General features: G+C 46.9%; 1 protein-coding gene across 4 annotated transcripts in view; it reads right to left on the minus strand.

Annotated features, from left to right (window-relative positions):
- Positions 1-23,050, minus strand: part of CNOT10 (CCR4-NOT transcription complex subunit 10) — a 517,759-nt gene that overhangs the window by 273,234 nt on the left and 221,475 nt on the right. For all 4 annotated transcript variants that reach the window (XM_078663928.1, XM_078663926.1, XM_078663927.1 and 1 more), the window contains one exon: positions 9,649-9,732. In XM_078663928.1, the coding sequence (XP_078520054.1) occupies positions 9,649-9,732 (84 nt within the window). The remainder of the gene's footprint in view (positions 1-9,648; positions 9,733-23,050) is intronic.

The raw sequence follows: 23,050 nt of genomic DNA on the forward strand, positions 1-23,050 counted from the left end.
GCTTGGTGATGTCTGATGTCTGACGTCTGACGCTTGGTGATGTCTGATGTCTGACGTCTGACGCTTGGTGATGTCTGATGTCTGACGTCTGACGTCTGACGCTTGGTGATGTCTGATGTCTGACGCTTGGTGATGTCTGATGTCTGACGCTTGGTGATGTCTGATGTCTGACGCTTGGTGATGTCTGATGTCTGACGCTTGGTGATGTCTGATGTCTGACGCTTGGTGATGTCTGATGTCTGACGCTTGGTGATGTCTGACGCTTGGTGATGTCTGATGTCTGACGCTTGGTGATGTCTGATGTCTGACGCTTGGTGATGTCTGATGTCTGACGCTTGGTGATGTCTGATGTCTGACGTCTGACGCTTGGTGATGTCTGATGTCTGACGTCTGACGCTTGGTGATGTCTGATGTCTGACGTCTGACGCTTGGTGATGTCTGATGTCTGACGTCTGACGCTTGGTGATGTCTGATGTCTGACGTCTGACGCTTGGTGATGTCTGACGTCTGACGTCTGACGCTTGGTGATGTCTGACGTCTGACGTCTGACGCTTGGTGATGTCTGACGCTTGGTGATGTCTGACGTCTGACGCTTGGTGATGTCTGATGTCTGACGCTTGGTGATGTCTGATGTCTGACGCTTGGTGATGTCTTATGTCTGACGCTTGGTGATGTCTTATGTCTGACGCTTGGTGATGTCTGACGCTTGGTGATGTCTGACGCTTGGTGATGTCTGACGCTTGGTGATGTCTGACGCTTGGTGATGTCTGACGCTTGGTGATGTCTGACGCTTGGTGATGTCTGACGCTTGGTGATGTCTGACGCTTGGTGATGTCTGACGCTTGGTGATGTCTGACGCTTGGTGATGTCTGACGCTTGGTGATGTCTGACGCTTGGTGATGTCTGACGCTTGGTGATGTCTGACGCTTGGTGATGTCTGACGCTTGGTGATGTCTGACGCTTGGTGATGTCTGACGCTTGGTGATGTCTGACGCTTGGTGATGTCTGACGCTTGGTGATGTCTGACGCTTGGTGATGTCTGACGCTTGGTGATGTCTGACGCTTGGTGATGTCTGACGCTTGGTGATGTCTGACGCTTGGTGATGTCTGACGCTTGGTGATGTCTGATGTCTGACGCCGGACGCTTGGTGATGTCTGACGCTTGGTGATGTCTGATGTCTGTTGCCGGACGCTTGGTGATGTCTGATGTCTGTTGCCGGACGCTTGGTGATGCCGGACGCTTGGTGATGCCGGACGCTTGGTGATGCCGGACGCTTGGTGATGCCGGACGCTTGCGCATGCCGGACACTTGGTGATGCCGGACGCTTGGTGATGCCGGACGCTTGGTGATGCCGGACGCTTGGTGATGCCGGACGCTTGGTGATGCCGGACGCTTGCGCATGCCTGACGCTTGCGCATGCCTGACGCTTGCGCATGCCTGACGCTTGGTGATGCCTGACGCTTGGTGATGCCTGATGCCTGACGCTTGGTGATGCCTGATGTCTGACGCTTGGTGATGTCTGATGTCTGACGCTTGGTGATGTCTGATGTCTGACGCTTGGTGATGTCTGATGTCTGACGCTTGGTGATGTCTGATGTCTGACGCTTGGTGATGTCTGATGTCTGACGCTTGGTGATGTCTGATGTCTGACGCTTGGTGATGTCTGATGTCTGACGCTTGGTGATGTCTGATGTCTGACGCTTGGTGATGTCTGATGTCTGACGCTTGGTGATGTCTGATGTCTGACGCTTGGTGATGTCCGATGTCTGACGCTTGGTGATGTCTGATGTCTGACGCTTGGTGATGTCTGATGTCTGACGCTTGGTGATGTCTGACGCTTGGTGATGTCTGATGTCTGACGCTTGGTGATGTCTGATGTCTGACGCTTGGTGATGTCTGATGTCTGACGCTTGGTGATGTCTGATGTCTGACGCTTGGTGATGTCTGATGTCTGACGCTTGGTGATGTCTGATGTCTGACGCTTGGTGATGTCTGACGCTTGGTGATGTCTGACGCTTGGTGATGCCGGACGCTTGGTGATGTCTGACGCTTGGTGATGTCTGACGCTTGGTGATGCCGGACGCTTGGTGATGCCGGACGCTTGGTGATGCCGGACGCTTGGTGATGCCGGACGCTTGGTGATGCCGGACGCTTGGTGATGCCGGACGCTTGGTGATGCCGGACGCTTGGTGATGCCGGACGCTTGGTGATGCCGGACGCTTGGTGATTGCGCATGCCGGACGCTTGGTGATGCCGGACGCTTGCGCATGCCGGACGCTTGCGCATGCCGGACGCTTGCGCATGCCGGACGCTTGCGCATGCCGGACGCTTGCGCATGCCTGACGCTTGCGCATGCCTGACGCTTGCGCATGCCGGACGCTTGCGCATGCCGGACGCTTGCGCATGCCTGACGCTTGCGCATGCCTGACGCTTGCGCATGCCTGACGCTTGCGCATGCCTGACGCTTGCGCATGCCTGACGCTTGCGGATGTCTGACGCTTGTGGATGTCTGACGCTTGTGGATGTCTGACGCTTGTGGATGTCTGACGCTTGTGGATGTCTGGCGCTTGTGGATGTCTGACGCTTGTGGATGTCCGACGCTTGTGGATGTCCGACGCTTGTGGACGTCCGACGCTTGTGGATGTCCGACGCTTGTGGATGTCCGACGCTTGTGGATGTCCGACGCTTGTGGATGTCCGACGCTTGTGGATGTCCGACATCCGGTTGTGGATGTCTGGCGCTTGTGGATGTCCGACGCTTGTGGATGTCCGACGCTTGTGGATGTCCGACGCTTGGTGATGTCTGACGCTTGGTGATGTCTGACGCTTGGTGATGTCTGACGCTTGGTGATGTCTGACGCTTGGTGATGTCTGACGCTTGGTGATGTCTGACGCTTGGTGATGTCTGACGCTTGGTGATGTCTGACGCTTGGTGATGTCTGATGTCTGACGCCGGACGCTTGGTGATGTCTGACGCTTGGTGATGTCTGATGTCTGTTGCCGGACGCTTGGTGATGTCTGATGTCTGTTGCCGGACGCTTGGTGATGCCGGACGCTTGGTGATGCCGGACGCTTGGTGATGCCGGACGCTTGCGCATGCCGGACGCTTGCGCATGCCGGACGCTTGGTGATGCCGGACGCTTGGTGATGCCGGACGCTTGGTGATGCCGGACGCTTGGTGATGCCGGACGCTTGCGCATGCCTGACGCTTGCGCATGCCTGACGCTTGCGCATGCCTGACGCTTGGTGATGCCTGACGCTTGGTGATGCCTGATGTCTGACGCTTGGTGATGTCTGATGTCTGACGCTTGGTGATGTCTGATGTCTGACGCTTGGTGATGTCTGATGTCTGACGCTTGGTGATGTCTGATGTCTGACGCTTGGTGATGTCTGATGTCTGACGCTTGGTGATGTCTGATGTCTGACGCTTGGTGATGTCTGATGTCTGACGCTTGGTGATGTCTGATGTCTGACGCTTGGTGATGTCTGATGTCTGACGCTTGGTGATGTCCGATGTCTGACGCTTGGTGATGTCTGATGTCTGACGCTTGGTGATGTCTGATGTCTGACGCTTGGTGATGTCTGACGCTTGGTGATGTCTGATGTCTGACGCTTGGTGATGTCTGATGTCTGACGCTTGGTGATGTCTGATGTCTGACGCTTGGTGATGTCTGATGTCTGACGCTTGGTGATGTCTGATGTCTGACGCTTGGTGATGTCTGATGTCTGACGCTTGGTGATGTCTGACGCTTGGTGATGTCTGACGCTTGGTGATGCCGGACGCTTGGTGATGTCTGACGCTTGGTGATGTCTGACGCTTGGTGATGCCGGACGCTTGGTGATGCCGGACGCTTGGTGATGCCGGACGCTTGGTGATGCCGGACGCTTGGTGATGCCGGACGCTTGGTGATGCCGGACGCTTGGTGATGCCGGACGCTTGGTGATGCCGGACGCTTGGTGATGCCGGACGCTTGGTGATTGCGCATGCCGGACGCTTGGTGATGCCGGACGCTTGCGCATGCCGGACGCTTGCGCATGCCGGACGCTTGCGCATGCCGGACGCTTGCGCATGCCGGACGCTTGCGCATGCCTGACGCTTGCGCATGCCTGACGCTTGCGCATGCCGGACGCTTGCGCATGCCGGACGCTTGCGCATGCCTGACGCTTGCGCATGCCTGACGCTTGCGCATGCCTGACGCTTGCGCATGCCTGACGCTTGCGCATGCCTGACGCTTGCGCATGCCTGACGCTTGCGGATGTCTGACGCTTGTGGATGTCTGACGCTTGTGGATGTCTGACGCTTGTGGATGTCTGACGCTTGTGGATGTCTGGCGCTTGTGGATGTCTGACGCTTGTGGATGTCCGACGCTTGTGGATGTCCGACGCTTGTGGATGTCCGACGCTTGTGGATGTCCGACGCTTGTGGATGTCCGACGCTTGTGGATGTCCGACGCTTGTGGATGTCCGACGCTTGTGGATGTCCGACATCCGGTTGTGGATGTCTGGCGCTTGTGGATGTCCGACGCTTGTGGATGTCCGACGCTTGTGGATGTCCGACGCTTGTGGATGTCGGACGCTTGCGGATGTCGGACGCTTGCGGATGTCGGACGCTTGCGGATGTCGGACGCTTGCGGATGTCGGACGCTTGCGGATGTCGGACGCTTGCGGATGTCGGACGCTTGCGGATGTCTGTTGCTTGCGGATGTCTGTTGCTTGGGGATGTCTGTTGCTTGCGGATGTCTGTTGCTTGCGGATGCCTGACGCTTGCGGATGCCTGACGCTTGCGGATGCCTGACGCTTGGTGATGTCTGACGCTTGCGGATGTCTGACGCTTGCGGATGGGCGGATGGGCAGGACACTTGTTGAAAGAAATACAGTGAAAAGCGTGCAATAGAAACACGGCAGTATAATATGAGCTCTCCCTCCACCAATCAGCATAGTTGACAATCTGTTGACTTTCCGATGAGGGGGGGGGAGGCGGGGGGTTAGTCATGAGTATAAGAGAGAGAGATCCCTTTAAGCTGAAAGCAAATGGACAGTTTTAAGAGGGAGATAAAAGGTTCGAAAAGAGGGTGACCCATTAATGTCTGTGCCTGTGGATGCATTTTGTCAGGATGGTGAATATGTGATGAAAGAAGATGGCAAAGGCACAAAAAAAACGAGCCTAACAGGGGCAGAAAAAACGCGGCCGCAAAATGAAATCCTTTTGAAGTCAAGCTGCTGAATGATAGGGAATCTGAAAGGCCTCTAGGAACCTGTAAAACAAGCTCTTGGCATTGCTGTGGGGAGGGGGGGAGGAGAAATGCGAGTCACGCCCGCCAGGCCGTGAAGTGTGAAGCAGTGGGCGGGAAAGAAGATCCCTTTGAAGCTGCTGGGCAGAAATGCGAGCTCACGGCAAGTGTGAAGCTTTGGGCGGGGAGGCAGGAGCAAATGGTATGGGGAGCCTTTGAAGAGCAAGCCAGAAACACCAGGGGGGCGGAGAAGCAGATTGCCTAGGAGGCAGGCAGTAGGCTCGGGCTCGTGCATGTGCACATGCACTCGTGGAAAACCTCTTTTTGGTAGACCTTAGTTTAAGTCTTGGTTTCACTGCTATAGACTCGTCCTATTCCATTCCTGCGGAATGGGAATAGGCCGAGACCTAAAAACACGGCACGCACACACCCCGGTGTGCAATGCCCACAGACACTGCATGAAGCCTGGGTAAGTCACCCGTACAGTAGGCCTTACAGCCCTTAGGCAGGGTGCATCATACTGCATGCGTGGACATATCTGCATGAGCAGATATGCTCCTATGCTGAACAGTTCAATTGCTTTCAGTGCAAGAGACCAGGGAAGCCATTATAAGTACATGTGGTGGACACTGGTGAAAACGAGTTCCACAGCTACATGATGGCTTCACTGAAACCCAAGATGTTTGTTTTCAAACATCTCATATTAATAAACCCACACTGATTCCAGTGATGGATTTATTAATACATGCACCAAGACAGCACCTTAGGGGTGCCCCCTGAAAACCTACCTACTACTAGTGTGCTGACTGACTGGTCCTAGCCAGCCTGCTGCCACAGACTAGTTTCTGACCTCCAGGGGTGATAGCCTTTGCTCTCAGAAGGTCAGAAACAAAGCCTGCGCAGGCACGGGTTGACTAGCAGATTAGCATTCCAAGGCAGGGAGCTTCAAGGAGCTCACCGCATTTGGTATGCAAATCTGGCTTCCCTCACAGGAGAGGATACAGAGTCCCCTGTCCAGGGCCCATTTGGAGCCTGGACAGGCAGGAAAATCAGTAGTCCGAGAGGAGTGTTCACCTTCCGGCTAGTTGCACCCCTAAGGTGGACTACCAGAAGTAAATGACGAAAGTCTGACAGGAAGTGGTCTTAAAGGGGGCGTAGTGACTTACCCCTGGTAAGTAACCCACTGGCTACTACCGTACACTCTCCTAACGCACCTAAATCTAGCATTTAGGGGAGCCCCTGGCACCAGGAAAACAGATCCTGCTGACCCAAAAGAAGGACTGAAGAGCCACGAAAAGCAAGAACTGTGGAAGGAGCAACTGACTTGGCCCCAACCCTACCAAGCTGTTTGCTACGCCCGACAATCGCGCCAAAGTGGACTGATCATGTGAGCTGCTGTGCCTCCAAAAGCCTGGGAGGACCGCCAGCACTTCTGCCAAGACTCAGGAACTCCTGTGGAGTAGTGGAGCTAGTCCCCTGCACCCTTCAGTTACCGAAGAAAAAAAATGTGAGGACTTTATTTCCGACCGAACGGATCCCCATAACTAACACTGTGCACCCAATGATGTACTGCACCTCTGCACTTGGCCACCCGGTGTGACTTCTTTGTGCTCATTTGGACCTGGCTCTTAACTCATCTTAAGTCAAGGAGATTGGTCCTATAAGTTGTTGTGAAGTAACTGTATGCACCATTTGTTTTTCCTCCATATATATATATTCCATATAGGGACTATAATATAGTCCTTGGTAAACTTGTTACCCTTCACCTATATTCTCTCCCTACATTACACTTGTCATGGTTTACAGGGACTGACCTTTTACCTAGATATTACACTGCATTCAGAACAAGGAAACAGTGTCACGAGTAGTTTGTTCGTGTAAAGGAGTATGTGCAGATTGAAGCCCCGATGAAGGGCTCACTGCCCGAAATGCATCGGGCAAGCAAGAATTCAAAGCAGAATTAAATAATTTTTGAAGAAGATTGGAAATAGAAATTAAGCAAGTTTTTGATCAATAAGAACGTGTTTGTTCATGTCGTATTTTTGTGTAAACTAAAGCAGTTTAATGGGATGAAAACATTGTTTTTGAAATAGGTTTATACATTAGTTTCAAAAATTGAGAAAAATGATTGCAAATGCTATTGCAATTGTGCATAATGGTCAGGTTGATTGAACTTCAAATAGAGTGATTGTTTTTGACGTGTAGTAACATCAAGTATCCCATTGTTGCACGCCAAAAAAAGGTTAAAATTATTGTGTAAAATATTGAAATTTAGGAGTGCTTCACTGTAAAAATTACTCTGTTCTTTAATGCCTAGTCAAAGAGTTAATTGCAGACATAATTAATTGCTGCTTAGCCTCTCAAATAAAGCGTTTTACATATTCACCCACAAAATATATTTACCAAAAAAAACATCAACAGTGGAAAGTTTGCATAAATATTCCATTGGTGAGCAGATCTTCTCTGTAGTGTTTTTCACAAGCTAACTTATGGAATTTTGACACTTAATACAGAGAAAACCTTTTCAACAGGGAGAAGCTGCTGCAGCGTACAAACTAAATCTAGACCTTTAAGCTAGTCAGTGCAGGGATGCAACAATTTTCATACTGAATATTTTAGATTTCACGTCACGCACCAAAACACTGTGGATTCCAAGGCACTCTAGGGATGACATATCCAGTGTAGAAAGCAGCATTTTCTACATTGCAAAATGATTTTCTTTGGCCTGCTGTTTCAGTTTTTATGCTGCATATTCAAGGGATGCAATAAGAGAACTGCATATATGCTGAGGCCCACTTGTGACATTTAGATTTACTACACGTGCAGTTTCGACAACATAATATTCTGATCATTCATAAATGTTCAATATGCCAACTGGGTATAGCCAAACTTTCAAAATTTTAGGCTCACAGCACATGCACTGGATGACTGTCCAGCAGCCAGTGTCCCTAGTCTAACATACCAGCAGAACACAGATATAAAAAGTAGAACAACCCAAAAAGATGCTCATCTCTCTCTCTCTCTCTCACACACACAATAGCACCAAAGGATTTTGCTGTGAAAAACTTCACTCTGGAACATAAGCAAGACTCGTCTGTATACCAAGAAAACCTCTGTCTGTTGCTTTGCCCCAATGTCAACCTGTCCTTAAGAGGTAAGTAACTACACATACTAACTTACGGCAACAAAACCGATCATATCTCGACCTGTAGCGTCTGCAGTGTCCTGGTTTAGTCGTAGCAGTTCCAGTGATGCTCCCTTTTCCCTATGAAAGCCTAAAGAAAAACTCATCAGCTACCTCTGGAGGCACACATTCTTCAAACTGTGTAAATATTGCAGATTGTAACATCATAGCTGATGTCGAATCAATCTTCTATTTAAAGGGTACACTCTAATGAGACTTTTCCCATTTTTTTTTTCCAGAGTTTTATATAGCGCGAACTAGAACCGAACCGAATCAGTTAGCACCAGTTACGTTACATGAGGACACACTTTCATATTTTTTTTTTTAGGCACGGGGAGATTAAGTGATTTGCCCAGAATCACAGGGGGTTTTTGGCGTCGTTACCGAGACTCGAACCCAGATCCCCAGGTCCGAGGTCGAGCACCTTAACCGTTAGGCCAACCCCTCTCCCCATATCCTTACCTCTTTCTTTTCCGAGCAGAAGAAAAGTAATCTTACATTTCTTTTCCGAGTGCTTTTGAATCTAAACTGAACGAGCACATTAGTTACAACAATAAAGTGCTCATCTTTGGATGTGTCACACAAGTCTATAGCTTTGTAAATATAAACACAAAATCGAAAGTATGTGTCTTTGAGTATGAAATATATGAAAGAATGAACAGAGCTGCCCCCAAAAAGGTAGATGCACTGCAAGAACCTATTCTTGATAGGCAGAGTAAACATGAAATATGTGGGGACAACTGCTGATGTATCTGTAGAACAAGGTCATACTCCAGATGAATAATAAAGAAAGAGCATGTATAAAAAATATGTACGGCAATACTATTGTTAGAAGCTTTCCAGTGCTCCTGTGTTGACAATATCCAGCCAATGCAAAAAGAAGGACAGCAGGATGCCAGGTTACGGAGGATTGATGGGTTTTAGAGGTGAGTAATAGGATTAGCTCCAAAAGGGAGCTGAAAACTAGGCTATTTTGATTAGTGTATATAACACAAGTTAAACACATAGCAAGAAAATGGGAACACAAATGAATGATATGACAGGAGGGATTATTTAAAGTTCTGGTTACAAATAGGTATACGTGAAAAATGTCCATTGAATGTTAAGTAGGAACCACTGTTGGTTTATTATAGTGGTTATGAAATCAATAACAGGATAGTCCACATTTTATTTGATAACACATTATTCATTTATTATGTACTGTAATGAAAGGTAATCATGCCCAATACTTACATTTCCAGCTGTATTCATAACAGACTTTATCTCCCTTTTACATGCTTTCAAAGATTTCATTTGGATGTAGGCTCTCACTTTATACTGAAGAAATTAAAAATATGGAATATTAAAACACTAAAGAGAATGCATAACAGGTACTGTCACTACAGTGAGACAGAAGAGATCACAGTTGTGTTATTGAATACGGTACACTGGGCAGAAACCTTTATCCATGACTATAAAGCACAATCATCATGGAAGATGGCAGTTTTAGTACACCAAATGAAGGCAATTCCTTAGGGTGAGACCTAAAGTAGCAACTCAAGTCGATCTCTATATTCAATGACTGCAAGGTGCACCAAGCCAGTGAACAATATTTATTAGGTCTATAGACAACAGACAGTGAAAAATAGGACTGAAAGATATGAGCAAGTGCTTATGAAAAAATGTGTATAATACATTGATGCCATCTCTGCAACCTTCTGTACTTCTTAACTCTTAACAATGCCATTAGAGAATAACTCTAACTCTTTAAAATGTATTCAAGCCATTTTGCAAAAGAGCAATGCAGACCGAGTGCCAGGGCACCGGTCTTCTACACACAACAAATATCCTTCCAAGTGCAGAAGGGAAATGTAGTAAAATATCAGGATTTAGGTGAGAATATGGCCAGCTTCTTCAGGAATGACACAGAAGAGATTTAAAAATTAAAAGAATGCTGCTCTGAGTCCACAAACGTAATTGTCCTAATTGACCAAATATCCAACAAGGAAATACCACTACTTGCAAAGCTGTGCTATTGCGTGGTTTAATTTTCTGGGTTTGAGCTGTAAAGATTTGACGTAAAGTTATGTTTTATTCAGAACTACTGATGTGACATAAATCGAAGGCAGCAGCTGCACACTTTCAAAAATGAAACAAAAAAGTTGTTTCTAGCTCATATGATCAAGCATTTACAATGCAATGGTTTCGCCTTTTGAAAAGGTTGAGCTATTGCATTGTAAATGACAAAATTTGTATTTATGTGTCGGTTTTGAACACAGATAAATAAATGGCATTGTCATTTACAATGCCAATAGTTTAATCTCTGGCAAATGCCACACAAAAACACAGACCCACACACAGACACAGACCCACACACAGACCCACACACACCAACAGAGCCCCACACAAAAACACACACACACACACACACACACACACACACACACACACACACACACACACACACACACACACACACACACACACACACACACACACACACACACACACAGAGCCACACACACACACACACACAGAGCCACACACAGAGCCACACACACAGAGCCTCAGGGGAATGTTCATTACCTGGTTTCACCTCTGAATCAAGGCACTGGCTAAAGCGGAGATAAGTGAGCACTCAACACAGTGTCCGCAGAGAACTCCCATCAGCAAGGGGCAGCCGAGGGGCGCTGTGTTGTGTTCTGATTTATCTTTTACTCTACCTTCTCTGATGCTCCGAGCCAGTACACTTGAAGCGACCACACAGCTGCATCACAAGCTGGCACCTGCCTGGACTGACACGGGATATCCAGACTGAAATGGAGAAGGCTGTGTGTATTCAGATGGAGTCCCCAGAGGCTGCATGTAACGTTCCATCAGTCCCATGGTGGGCCACATCAAGGCTGAAAATAGGGAGTAGCTGTTCAACTTGGGTTACAACTGAAAGTGAGAAACTGCATAAACATCCTTTCCCTGGTGCCAAGCTGCGTCTCTCGAACCACAGCATACATCTGAGCGCAGAGTGCCCGTCTGCACTACTGCATAGGCCAGTCGGGGCCCAGGGCATAGGGTAGTCGGTAAGATGAGTGTATGTATGGGGGGGACCGGAGGTGGCTTCAAATTTTCCAACAGACTTGCATATAATGTTTCAATACATTATACCACAAGCAGGGTGCCTGACAGGGGCCTAAGGGCCAATAGAAAGGGAGAGGAATGCGGATTGGTAGGAGTTCTAAAAGAGAAAACACAATAGTTTGTAATATACCCAATATTTTGAGGACTTTGAAAACAATGTGGGTTTGCATTGTCTGTGTGCATGTAAACATTGTTTGTGAAATCCGACAGACATCGCAAAGCACCCGATTGAAAGAGTCTGTGCCCAGCTATTTATCAGCAAATTCATTTATCAGCGGGGTGTACGAACCCCCTGACAGGCCAGGTTTCATCTCCGCTCCTTCCACAGGCACCTGTGTATTTCCTGCAAACGCGGCTACACGCCGCAGTTTGTTTCTGCCCGAGCGGGCAGCGCACTGAAGCCACTTGTCCAAATGAATTAAAAACGTGGCTCGGCAATTAAAAGCAGCGCCAGCAGACGTGCAGGCCCCTGAGAGGACGGCGGGCAGAAGAGGTGGGCAGCGTGTGCTTCTGCAGGCGGGGGTGGGGGCGGCAGGAGACCGCGGGTAGAACCGCTCAGCCATCTGCGAAAGAACACGTTTCAAGACCGTCTAACACAATTCAACAGTTTGCATTGTTTGCTGTGTAGCGCGTAAACTCCTACTTTGAGACGCTGTGTGCATGTAAACATCGTTTGTGAAATCCGACAGACATCGCAAAGCACCCGATTGAAAGCGTCTGTGCCCAGCTATTTATCAGCAAATTCATTTATCAGCGGGGTGTACGAAGCCCCTGACAGGCCAGGTTTCATCTCCGCTCCTTCCACAGGCACCTGTGTAATTCCTGCTAAACGCGGCTACACGCCGCAGTTTGTTTCTGCCCGAGCGGGCAGCGCACTGAAGCCACTTGTCCAAATGAATTAAACACGTGGCTTGGCAATTAAAAGCAGCGCCAGCAGACGTGCAGGCCCCCGAGAGGACGGCGGGCAGAAGAGGTGGGCAGCGTGTGCTTCTGCAGGCGGGGGTGGGGGCGGCAGGAGACCGCGGGTAGAACCGCTCAGCCATCTGCAAAAGAACACGTTTCAAGACCGTCTAACACAATTCAACAGTTTGCATTGTTTGCTGTGTAGCGCGTAAACTCCTACTTTGAGACGCTTATTATTTTATCACTTCTTGAAAAGACAGGTGGACGGTGGGATGCGTGTTGCCTTTACTACAGTTCGTAGTTGCAGGGAATACCCCCAGCTCGAGTTCTCACAATTTAAAAAACTTCACAAACAAGTCAGGTCCCGGGCCGGCCAGCCAATCACAGCGCGGCCCGGGGAATGACATCACGGGGGTGTCCCGGCCGGCAGCCAATGACAGCGCGGCCCAGGACAAAGGGGCGGGACTTAAAAAAAGACCGAGAAACGCCCCGAATCACGTTTTCACGGGAAAGCGTGATTGACAGCCTATGTCTCCCAATGGCTAGCCTCCATTTATGGAGCTAGCCAATGGGAGACAGAGGCGGGACCAAAGCCCCATATGTAGGATCATGAGATTTCGCCCTGGGCGGAGCAACTGCTACGCAGTTGCAACGCCAGGGCGAAACCTAATAAAAAAGCACTGCAGTAGCACAGCTTTTAGAGGCCCGACAGTGTGAACATAAAAAACATAAGTGGGATGAGCAGAAGGAACACATTATTTCACTAAGTGTGTATACATAGACTCATTTTCTGATCAGTGCAACACTGTGAAGCTTTTAAACAAACTATTCCTCCCCGAGAGGAGGAAAGAACAGCAAAACTAACGTGCTGTTCCTGAGTGTTCATGGAAAACAAAATCATCTATTGCTGGTGAATAACAATTTAAACAGGTCCAACTGAATGTGTGGTTTTCTTTCTTAAGACATCTATGCATTGTCAATGCCTCTGGGATAATTGTGTCAAAAAGTGTTAACATTGCAAACTGGCTAGAAAATAATGCCACCAAATGTGCTGCATTTGCCTTTTTTAACATCATTTCTCTAGTAGGGGCTTTCCATTTATAGTCATAGGCGCTGAATAGCCCAGCCCACGTGCGGGGACCCCGGAGCAGTTATATATATATATATATATATATATTTTCTTAAGTGTAGATTATCGCCTTTCTTCATGAGGGCCTGCAAAGACAATTAAGAGAGAGAGACAGATTATGCAGCCTATTTATCTAAACTACGATTGCTAGATTCGTCACCTTGAAGAGAAAAAATGGGCCAGAACAAAGCAATTGCTAAAAAGAAAAATATCCCTCACAAACCCTTTAAGATAGCGATGAAGGGAGCAGAACAGAGTAGCCTCATATGGAGAGGTGTGGTTCAGCGGCCAGGGCCGCTGACTTTGGAGCACAGGGCTCACGGTTCGATCCCCGGCTCCGGAGGCAGATCAGCTCAGTACCATGTAACTCTGGGCAATAGCTGACTTAATTTCCATGATGGCCTCCAGCGCCTTGAGACCCGTAAGGGTGAGTAGTTTGAGATTTACAAATACGGGTTTTATTTATTTATGCTGCCATATTATGTCTAAAAAAGTCCCTTTACCTTTAAGAAGCAAGACGGGGACGTTTACAACGGGCTAAAGGAGAGCCCAGGACTCACCAGCGACGCCGTTTCTGCACCCAGCCAAGACCCGAGCACACAGGGGCTCGCCTCCCGCAGCCGCTCAGCACACTACAGGTGCGGCCGCCGAGTGGAGCACGGGCCTGCTGGACTCCATTACCCAGCAGCCCTAGCGCCCGGATACCGCGCCAGGGGCGCATAAAGCACAGCGTTTGCCCCCGCGACGCGGGACGTGCGCGGGAGAAGCCCGGGACAAGGGCGGGCCCTCTACGGCCCTCCAGAGGCCAAAGGAGGACGGGACGGGTGTAGCCCTCTAACATTCATACTCTAAGGTATTAGACAACTCTGACTCTGTGTTTGGGTAGTTGCATTGAGGATTAAGGACTATGGACCAAATTGTTTAACATTTGGATTGGGAGAATGAACATATTGATTATTAGCTATCTGTTATGATTTGATTTACAGATCGCGTGGCTACGTATAATCTGCCCTAGGTACCTGGGTATTTGTATATTCGCATATTGAAGTGCCTAACAGGTTTTTAATTTTTGATCCCACTCCGTGATAGGCTTAGTTTACTACTACCTATTGTCAACATGTCTCCAAGGGGGAGTCGCAGTAGAACAGCAGCTGCTGGGGGTAGTACTAAAACTGGCCCTATTGACAACTTTATAATTAAGGCCAATGATGCTATAAACCAGGGCATATCTCTTCTAGAACGTAGGGTTTCACAAGATCTCGCCCATGCCAAACGTTCTTCCCTGGGACTTATTGCTTCCGCCACCACACCTATCCAGGTCTTGCCTACTAACATTAGACCCTTATTAAATGCGTGTGTCGATATTCATACCATCCCAAACGAAGTAAATCTATCTGCCTCTATTCCCCTGATGGACTCCGACATAGATATTAGCATGGATTTAGAGAAGACACCTGACTTGCATATGACCCCCACCCCTGAAATTATATCAGTAGAAAACACGAGGGAATTAAGGGGCAGACGCGAGGGTGCTATTAAAAAATTACAACAAAAACAATATGCACCTAAGCCTCAACCTTCAAAGGCTAGAAAACATGCCCTGCCCCAAAGTCAAACTGGGAAAGATGCAAATTCTAATTCCAACCTAAACACAAGCAGGACTAAGGAGACTACTAAGGATGATGAGGACGAAGAAAGAGAGGAGGAGCAGCAAGGTGGGATAGTAGTAAAGGATGGTAAAATAAATGACCACACTGAAACAGCAAATGACTTTATGCTGGCAAAATTGGGTGAACTTCTTAGCATTTATCTATCCCCCATTGAAAGCAGGCTCACCCGGATAGAAAAACAAATAGCTGAACTAATTACCCCTATCAAGAGCCTATCCAAAATAAATGTTGCAAATGATGTAACTAAACCTACTACCACCAAAACAGTAGGTCCTGAACCTAACACCTCTCAAGCACTAACTACAAACGTAGTTATTACACCCAAACCACCCCTAGTTCCACCGAAGGGGATAAGTGTTAGCCAACCAACAGCTAATTGTAACAATGTAGCCTTAGCTATAAGGAAGGATCAGAATACCAAACGGACAAGTGTGCCTATGGCTGGCCAGCTTTCGAATCCCGTAAGTGGTTCCACCTCGGTCCAACCGCCACAAAAAACAACTAGACAGGCTCCCTCCCGTATTAATCTCCCACCAGAATGCGGGGCTTATGTCCTTGTTCTAGTTAATGTTTCTAAATTAAGGAAGGACCAAGAGGAAACTCCTACATCCCTTAAAAATAAAACCTTACACTGGTTAATTGCAAACTGCAATTTTCCTATAGAAGGTGCAAGGGAGATTATTAATACTCAGAGAGTGGGTTGGATAGGCCCACTTAGAAAAAAGTTTGAGGGTGATTGTGTTACAATTAATTTTAAGAACCCACAATGGGCAGAGAAAACACTAGTAAGTGCCCCATTACCCTTAACACGGGAATTCAATACCACACTCCTTCCACTAAGCTATTTTTATAGACACTTGATACCCTCAAAACAAGTTATGGTGAACCACCCCACTACCTCTTATCAAGATCCGAATTTTGGTGCAAGGATCAAATCACCGCTCTTTTTACAAAACCAGGACTTTGGCCATTTGAATGGCCACAATTGGCGGAACCAGATCCCAATGTCAGTACCCCTTTCTTATTCCCCGCATCATCTTCAATTCCCAAACATGCACCAATATAACTATAGAGATAGGTCTTATCCTGCCCCCGACCTCTATCAGTTTCAACCGATAACTGAAGTAAGGTCAACATTTAACATTCCCACGCATAATCGATTTGAATATTTCTCTAATCTAGATGAGCAGGATTGACTGGATATAACGCCTAACACAGACATTCATAGCCAAGCCACAGTCAGTACACAAGAGGGACATCCAGCATTAGCCGCAGACTGTCAGGTTTTGAGTGGCTCATTGGAAATTATGGAATCGACGCCTGCTAATAGTAATCTCCCTGTTGCTGTTAATACTACTCTTGAGGAAGCAGGGAGCACTGGGGTAAGGCCAGGTAAATGTAATATCCATGGGTTATCAATCTTAAGCTGGAATGTTGCAGGACTGGAATCTAAGTTATTGGACCCTGCATGGATCGAGATAATTAATGATGCGGATATTCTTATGTTTCAAGAAACATGGGCTGTTGGCAATTTGTACATAGAGGGCTATCACTGTTTCAGCCTATCACCTCCTAAACCGAGTTTTGGCCGAGCAGTGGGTGGCCTATTTGTTGGGATTAAGATTCTTGCAGGCGGCACAATTAGAAACCTGCAGAACGATGGTCCTGGTAATTCCAATATCCAGATTCTTGAATACAAGTTGAAGTCAAAGACCACAGTTTATTTAATTAATTTTTACAATAATGATTTTTATCATGTACCGAACAAGAACTTTTTGGCATTATCCAAGGTTTTAAGTATATTGGAATGTTCCCTTTCAGCAGACAATAAGTCAGGTATCTTAATAGGGGGTGATTTCAATGCAAAATTAGCAGTGAGTGTTGGATCTGTTAATCAGACCTATTCTGATCCAGCGGAGCGCAGGGGTTCGGAATCGTCCAAATTACTCACCGAATTTGACCTAGCTGATGCTCTGAGAATAGGACACAACCCTGACTCCCCTTATGCTCCAACGTTTATTGGTAGGGACAGTAGCTCTACCATTGATTATGTATTTACGTCACCACTGTTAACAGATTGTATAGTAAAAACTTCTGTGGTACTAACACCCCTCAGTGATCATAACCCATTGGTTGTAATTTTGGATCTTGCTCCAAGTCCGATTTTTACGAATCTAAATGGTGCAAGGGACATCACTCCATCAATTGATGGCCTTCGGTTAAAATGGAGGGGAGTGGATTGTGGGGCTATTTTAGACCGTGTACAAACGCTATATCCACATCTGATTGATTCTTGTTTGTCCCCAAGCGATAATCATGACCAATTAATTGCTGATTTTGAAGTTTTGTGCTCAACCATCAAAACGCTTTTGTCAGTTCCATTACCTAAGGAAGGTAAAGAGCCAAGGTGGTTCGACTCATCATGTTCCTTGGCAAATAGAGAATTAAGAAAGGCTCTCTCTATAAAACCAAGGTGTAAAGCCACCGTTCAATTAGCCAGGAAAAACTACAAAGTTAAAATATCTGAACGGAAGGCCAATTTACTTTCTGAACAATGGGACTCTTTGGTAACCAGCGCAAATTTGGGCGTCAGTGGCCCATTTTGGTCAGCTGTCAGAAAAACAAGGGAAATGGGAAAGAAGCTTACCCAAATCAGTTGCAATATATCAAGCGCAGCATGGGAGACCCATTTTTCTAGAATTTACGCAGCCCCCTCAGAGGAGCATTCTCCTCTTACTTTTGGACAACCAGGTGGTTTATTAATTCTAGATCATGAAGTCAAAACAGCTATAAAAGAGAGTCTGGGTAATAAGGCGCCCGAACCCGATGGTCTTCCCATTGATATTATCAAATATGACGCTGACTTGTGGACACCCATACTTCTTAATATTTTTAATAGTCTCCCAAAAACAGCCATGCCGACCACATGGGCACCCAGCATTATTGTCCCAATCTATAAAAAGGGAGATAGGGCGATAATTCGCAGGGTCAGACCTATCTCCCTTTTGGACAACACTTTAAAAGTGTTGGGTCGTATAATTTATCATAGAGTACTGGAATGGGCAACCAACACTGACTTTTTAGACCCTTGTCAGATGGGGTTCCGTAGTGGGGTAGGAACAGTGGAGCAATGCCTAAATTTAAAATTGATAATTGACAAATATAGTGTTGCCCGTCCTCCCCCACCTATCTCGCGTTTATGGATCTCTCATCCGCTTTTGATCTTGTGAATAGATCGAAGCTCTGGTCCATCCTTTCAATCAATGGCCTCGATAATACTCTTGTAAGTTTTTTAGCCTATCTCCATACTGACCTGAAAGCACGGGTACGTATTGGGATGGGTGGAGAGGTATCAGGAGCAATTGACATAGGGAGGGGGGTGAGACAGGGGTGCGTTTTAGCACCCCTGTTGTTTATCATCTATATTAATGGTTTATCCACCTGCCTGAAAAAAGTCACTACAGATGTCCCAGTCATTTTAGGGAAACCACTTCCAGTGCTTTTATACGCAGACGATGCGGTGCTTATGGCCCGCACTCCTAACGCTCTCCGTCTGCTTGTACATAGTTTTGTTAATTTTATGGAGGATCTGGACTTGAGGGTAAATTTTAAAAAATCTTTTATCATGTCCTGTGGCCCAGGCAAAAGGAAACTCAATACCATACAGTTAGGTACAGATAATTTGGAATCTGTTCCTAAATTCCCATATTTAGGGTTGGTTTTCGCTGCGAACGGCTCGTGGAGTGGGCATTTGGCCCACGCCACGAGCAAGTTCTCGAAAGCCAACAATTCTGTTCTGAGACTCCCCCGCCCAAAGAAAATAGGTGCCACTAAGGCTATTTTAAAGATTTTTAAACTACAGTGCTCACCTGTTGCCACGTATGGAGCAGAGGTTTGGGGATCGGGAAACAGCCTCTGTATTCAAAGGGAAGAAAATCGCTTTTGCAGAAAGGTGTTGGGCGTACCGATCTCCTCACCCAATTTTATCTGTCACAGTGAATTCAATCTTCCACACATAAGTGATTTTATTAGAGCAAGACCAGCACTTTTCTGGATTAGAATCTGGAGGAATGATGCTGCTCTTACACAAAGCATTATAAAGGATTGTTTAAGTTGTGATCACGGAATGAGGATCCCATGGTTCTCTGAAGTTTTTAAATCACTTAATGAAGTTGACAGAGGCACTTTGTTCACCGATCCCACGATAATAGAATCAAAGGATAAAGTTGAGGTCAAAAATGCACTATATGCACTTTACAATAGTGAAAGGCTAAGAAGCGAATCACAAAAATCAAGTGTTATGAAATATATAGGAAATGGATTGTGTAGTCACACCCTGCCGCCCTATCTCTCCCTGCCCATGACCAGCTGGGAGCGATCATTACTGTTTCGTTTAAGCGCAGGCACTGTAAAATTTATGTTGTCTTTTCCATTGGGGTATTGTCACAGTGCTGATTCCACTTTATGTCCCTGTGATGGTGTGAGTATACAGGATGATTTGCACTTTTTATTTTTCTGCAAATTTTATCTTAAATTTATTAAATGGTTTTTAACTCCGTATTTTAAAAAATCCAGACCACTGACACTTAAAGATTCATATAGTATGTTGATTGCTCTGGACAGTGATGAATTAATTTTCCGCACCAGTTCCTTCTTAAGATCGGCCATACGAGCACGCAAAACGATGGAAAATCCCTGAATATAGTAATCAGTTTTATCTGTGTCATAATGGAAATGTAGTACAATGATTTGAAATATATTGTATTGTCACTGTATGGAATTTAATGTCATATGTTATATTTATCATTTGCATGTATATATATTATCATGGTTTGTGGTTGTTATGTTCGGTACTTTTATGAATTTTAAAGAAATTCGAATAAAGGTCTTTTGAACTGAAGCAAGACACCACCATCAGTATCCCATCATGCACGGCAGGTGGCAGTTACTTCAGTTCTTTTTTCCGGCTCCTCCTGACAGGACCCTGGAGCATTGAGCAACCCAAATTGGGGTTTTTTCTTCAGAATTCTTTATAGAATTTGACTGTAAACTGTTTCACTCAACGTCTTTTGTCTCTCCCTGCCTCTTTTTGTGTTTTCCTGAGAGGAATTACAGGTAATTACTCAGAAATATGGCATATCTTTTTGACAAGTGCCCTGCCTGTGGGAGAAAACGGCCAAAACTGATCCACATGATGTGTGTGTAATCTGCCTTGCAGGAGACCTTGCCAGCAGAGCAGGAACTTTTTCTAGGCGCACCAAGAGACCGTGAGAAGATTTGCCTTAATGGAACAGAGGAGCGAAGGCGGCTACAATCTCAGTCTGAAGGTGGGCATGAAGAGAGTCAGACCTCTACCAGGTCTCTGTTATCTTCTGGTGGATGTGCCAAGAAGAAAGGCGCAAAAACATCATCAATCCAGGTTGACGACGAGGACACAGACGAGCAGTACGGCACCGACCAGTTCCAAGTCTATTCAAGGTACGACGTCGAAGCACCGCCAAAGATCAACGTCGACGCATACTCAGACTCTGAGGCGCCGTCAGCGTTCACCGACGACAAGTAGGTCAACGTTGAGGCATCAAGGTTTGTCGACGTCCAGAACTCTTTTAACGTAGTCTAGGCTACTGGAGGCTAGGAAAAAGGCGCATTTACTCCTCACCAGACTGAGTACTCGAGAACATACTATCTTCTGCTCTTCATTCAGCTTCTCCACCAACATTCATCTCCTCTACCACCACCTCCGCCACCATCAAAGTCGCCTCACCACAGGCGCCAGTTACACCACGGAGATCACGGCCTAGATTGCTCCACCGTTCTAGGTACCATCATCATTATAGCTCACAACAGACTTTGGCTTCTTCTAGACGCTCACATGATCTTCGTAATCATCACTCACACTCTTGGACAAGGTCTTCCACGTCTACTGGACGTTATTCACCAACATTGTCCGACTCTCCACCTCCACATATTTCACCGGTGGATGATATTACCACATTCCAAAAAGTCCTTGTGAGAGGAGTGACTAAGCTCAATATTCCTTTGTCGACTCCAACACCAACGACATTGATCATTTTCGAGACCCTGCAACAGACATAGACCCATGTTCCCGCTAGTGCCAGGTCTTTTTGAACCGGCTATGGAGCCTTTCCTAACACCAGACTCTGTTAAAACAGCACGTTCCAGAATCCACAAAAAATATCATCCTCCGGAGCAGGCTCCAGCTCTCCTTGGCGCAGATCCTACACCTGACTCTGTGATCATCGTGGCTACAAAGAAACAACATGCCACTACTCCTTTTTCTATGCTTCTTCCTGACAAGGAAAGTTAGTTTAAAGTTGGACTCTGTGGGTCAGAATATGTGCTGCACAACAGCAACTCAAATTAAAGGAGCTATCACCACTGCCTTACTAAGCAGATACGACAGGGCGCTGTGGGAATCCATGAACTCGTTTGTTGAACTTCTCCCTAGGGACAAAAGACCTCATGGAGATCCTAAACGAGGGTTTAATGGTATTGAAACAAGTGATCAGTGTGCCAGCAGACTCCTCTTTATTAGCTGTTCATGAATACTACTATAGAGTAGCTCTACGACGGCACTCATGGCTACACCCAACATCCCTCAAACCAGAGTCACAACAGAGAATTTTGAATCTGCCTTTTTCTAGAATAACTCTTTTCAGGGCTCACGCCGATGAAGAAATGGCAAGAATGAAGGCAGAAATGGAAACTCCCAAGGAAGGTGGCCTAGAAGTCCCAGGGAAAATCTTTCTTTCTGTCCATGCCAACGCCGCTTCTGTTCCCAAAGGCGCCAGTCCTCTCAATGGTATGAGGGCCACCAGCTAAGCAGTGCACAGTAACAGTACCAGCATCCCTATCAGTCTTACCAATGATGACAGCCTTCACCGACCATACCTCCGAAGTCATCCAACTACCAACTTCCACTATTAAAAGCAGAGGTCAACATCCTTTTATAGAAGTCGACGGTGGATCTAGTTCCACTCCAAGAATGAGGAACAGGCATTTACTCCAGGTACTTTGTCAAGAAGAAAGACAGGAACAAATTCAAACCCATTGTCGACCTCAAAACAGCCAACAGGTGGACTCAACGAGAAAAGTTCCAGATGTTGGTTTTACACCAAATCTAGCCCCAATTGCACCAGGGGGATTGGCTCTGCTCTATCGACCTACAAGACGCACACTTTCACATTCCCTCACCGGAAAGCATCGCAAATTCACCCAGAACATTCTTCAATTGCATGGCAGTGGTGTTGGCCCATCTCCGAAGACACAGGATAATTGTCTACGCATACCTAGACGACTGGCTAATCAAGGCATCCACATCTCAAGAAGGTTTGCTTTATTACAACGGGATTTGCTCTCTCCTACGGAGGCTGGGCCTTCAGATCAATCACAGCAAGTCCATCTCTACCCCAATAAAAACCTTACATTATCTGGGAGCCTCCATCGACACTTTAGGAGCAAAAGTGTGTCCTTCGGAGGAGAGATGCTTATCAATCCGTCGGAATGGTCAGGCTCTCAAGACAGCTTCCCATCCAACAGCAAGGACAGCATCCTCCCTTTTCGGATCAATTTCACAATGAATGCCCGTCTCCACATGAGGTTTCTACAGAAATGTCTCGAAGACCAACTGAACAACTGACAGGCAACTAGGAAAACAGGATACAACTCTCCCTTCATGCGAAGCTGTCCCTCAAATGGTGGTGTTTTCCAACCAATTTCGTCCAAGCACTCACTCCGTTTCATCAGGAGATTCCACATCAAACCATAGTCACAGATACTTCACTGCTGGGTTGGGGAT

This window comes from Lissotriton helveticus, chromosome 10, assembly GCF_964261635.1.
Source record: "Lissotriton helveticus chromosome 10, aLisHel1.1, whole genome shotgun sequence".
NCBI classification, from domain to species: domain Eukaryota; kingdom Metazoa; phylum Chordata; class Amphibia; order Caudata; family Salamandridae; genus Lissotriton; species Lissotriton helveticus.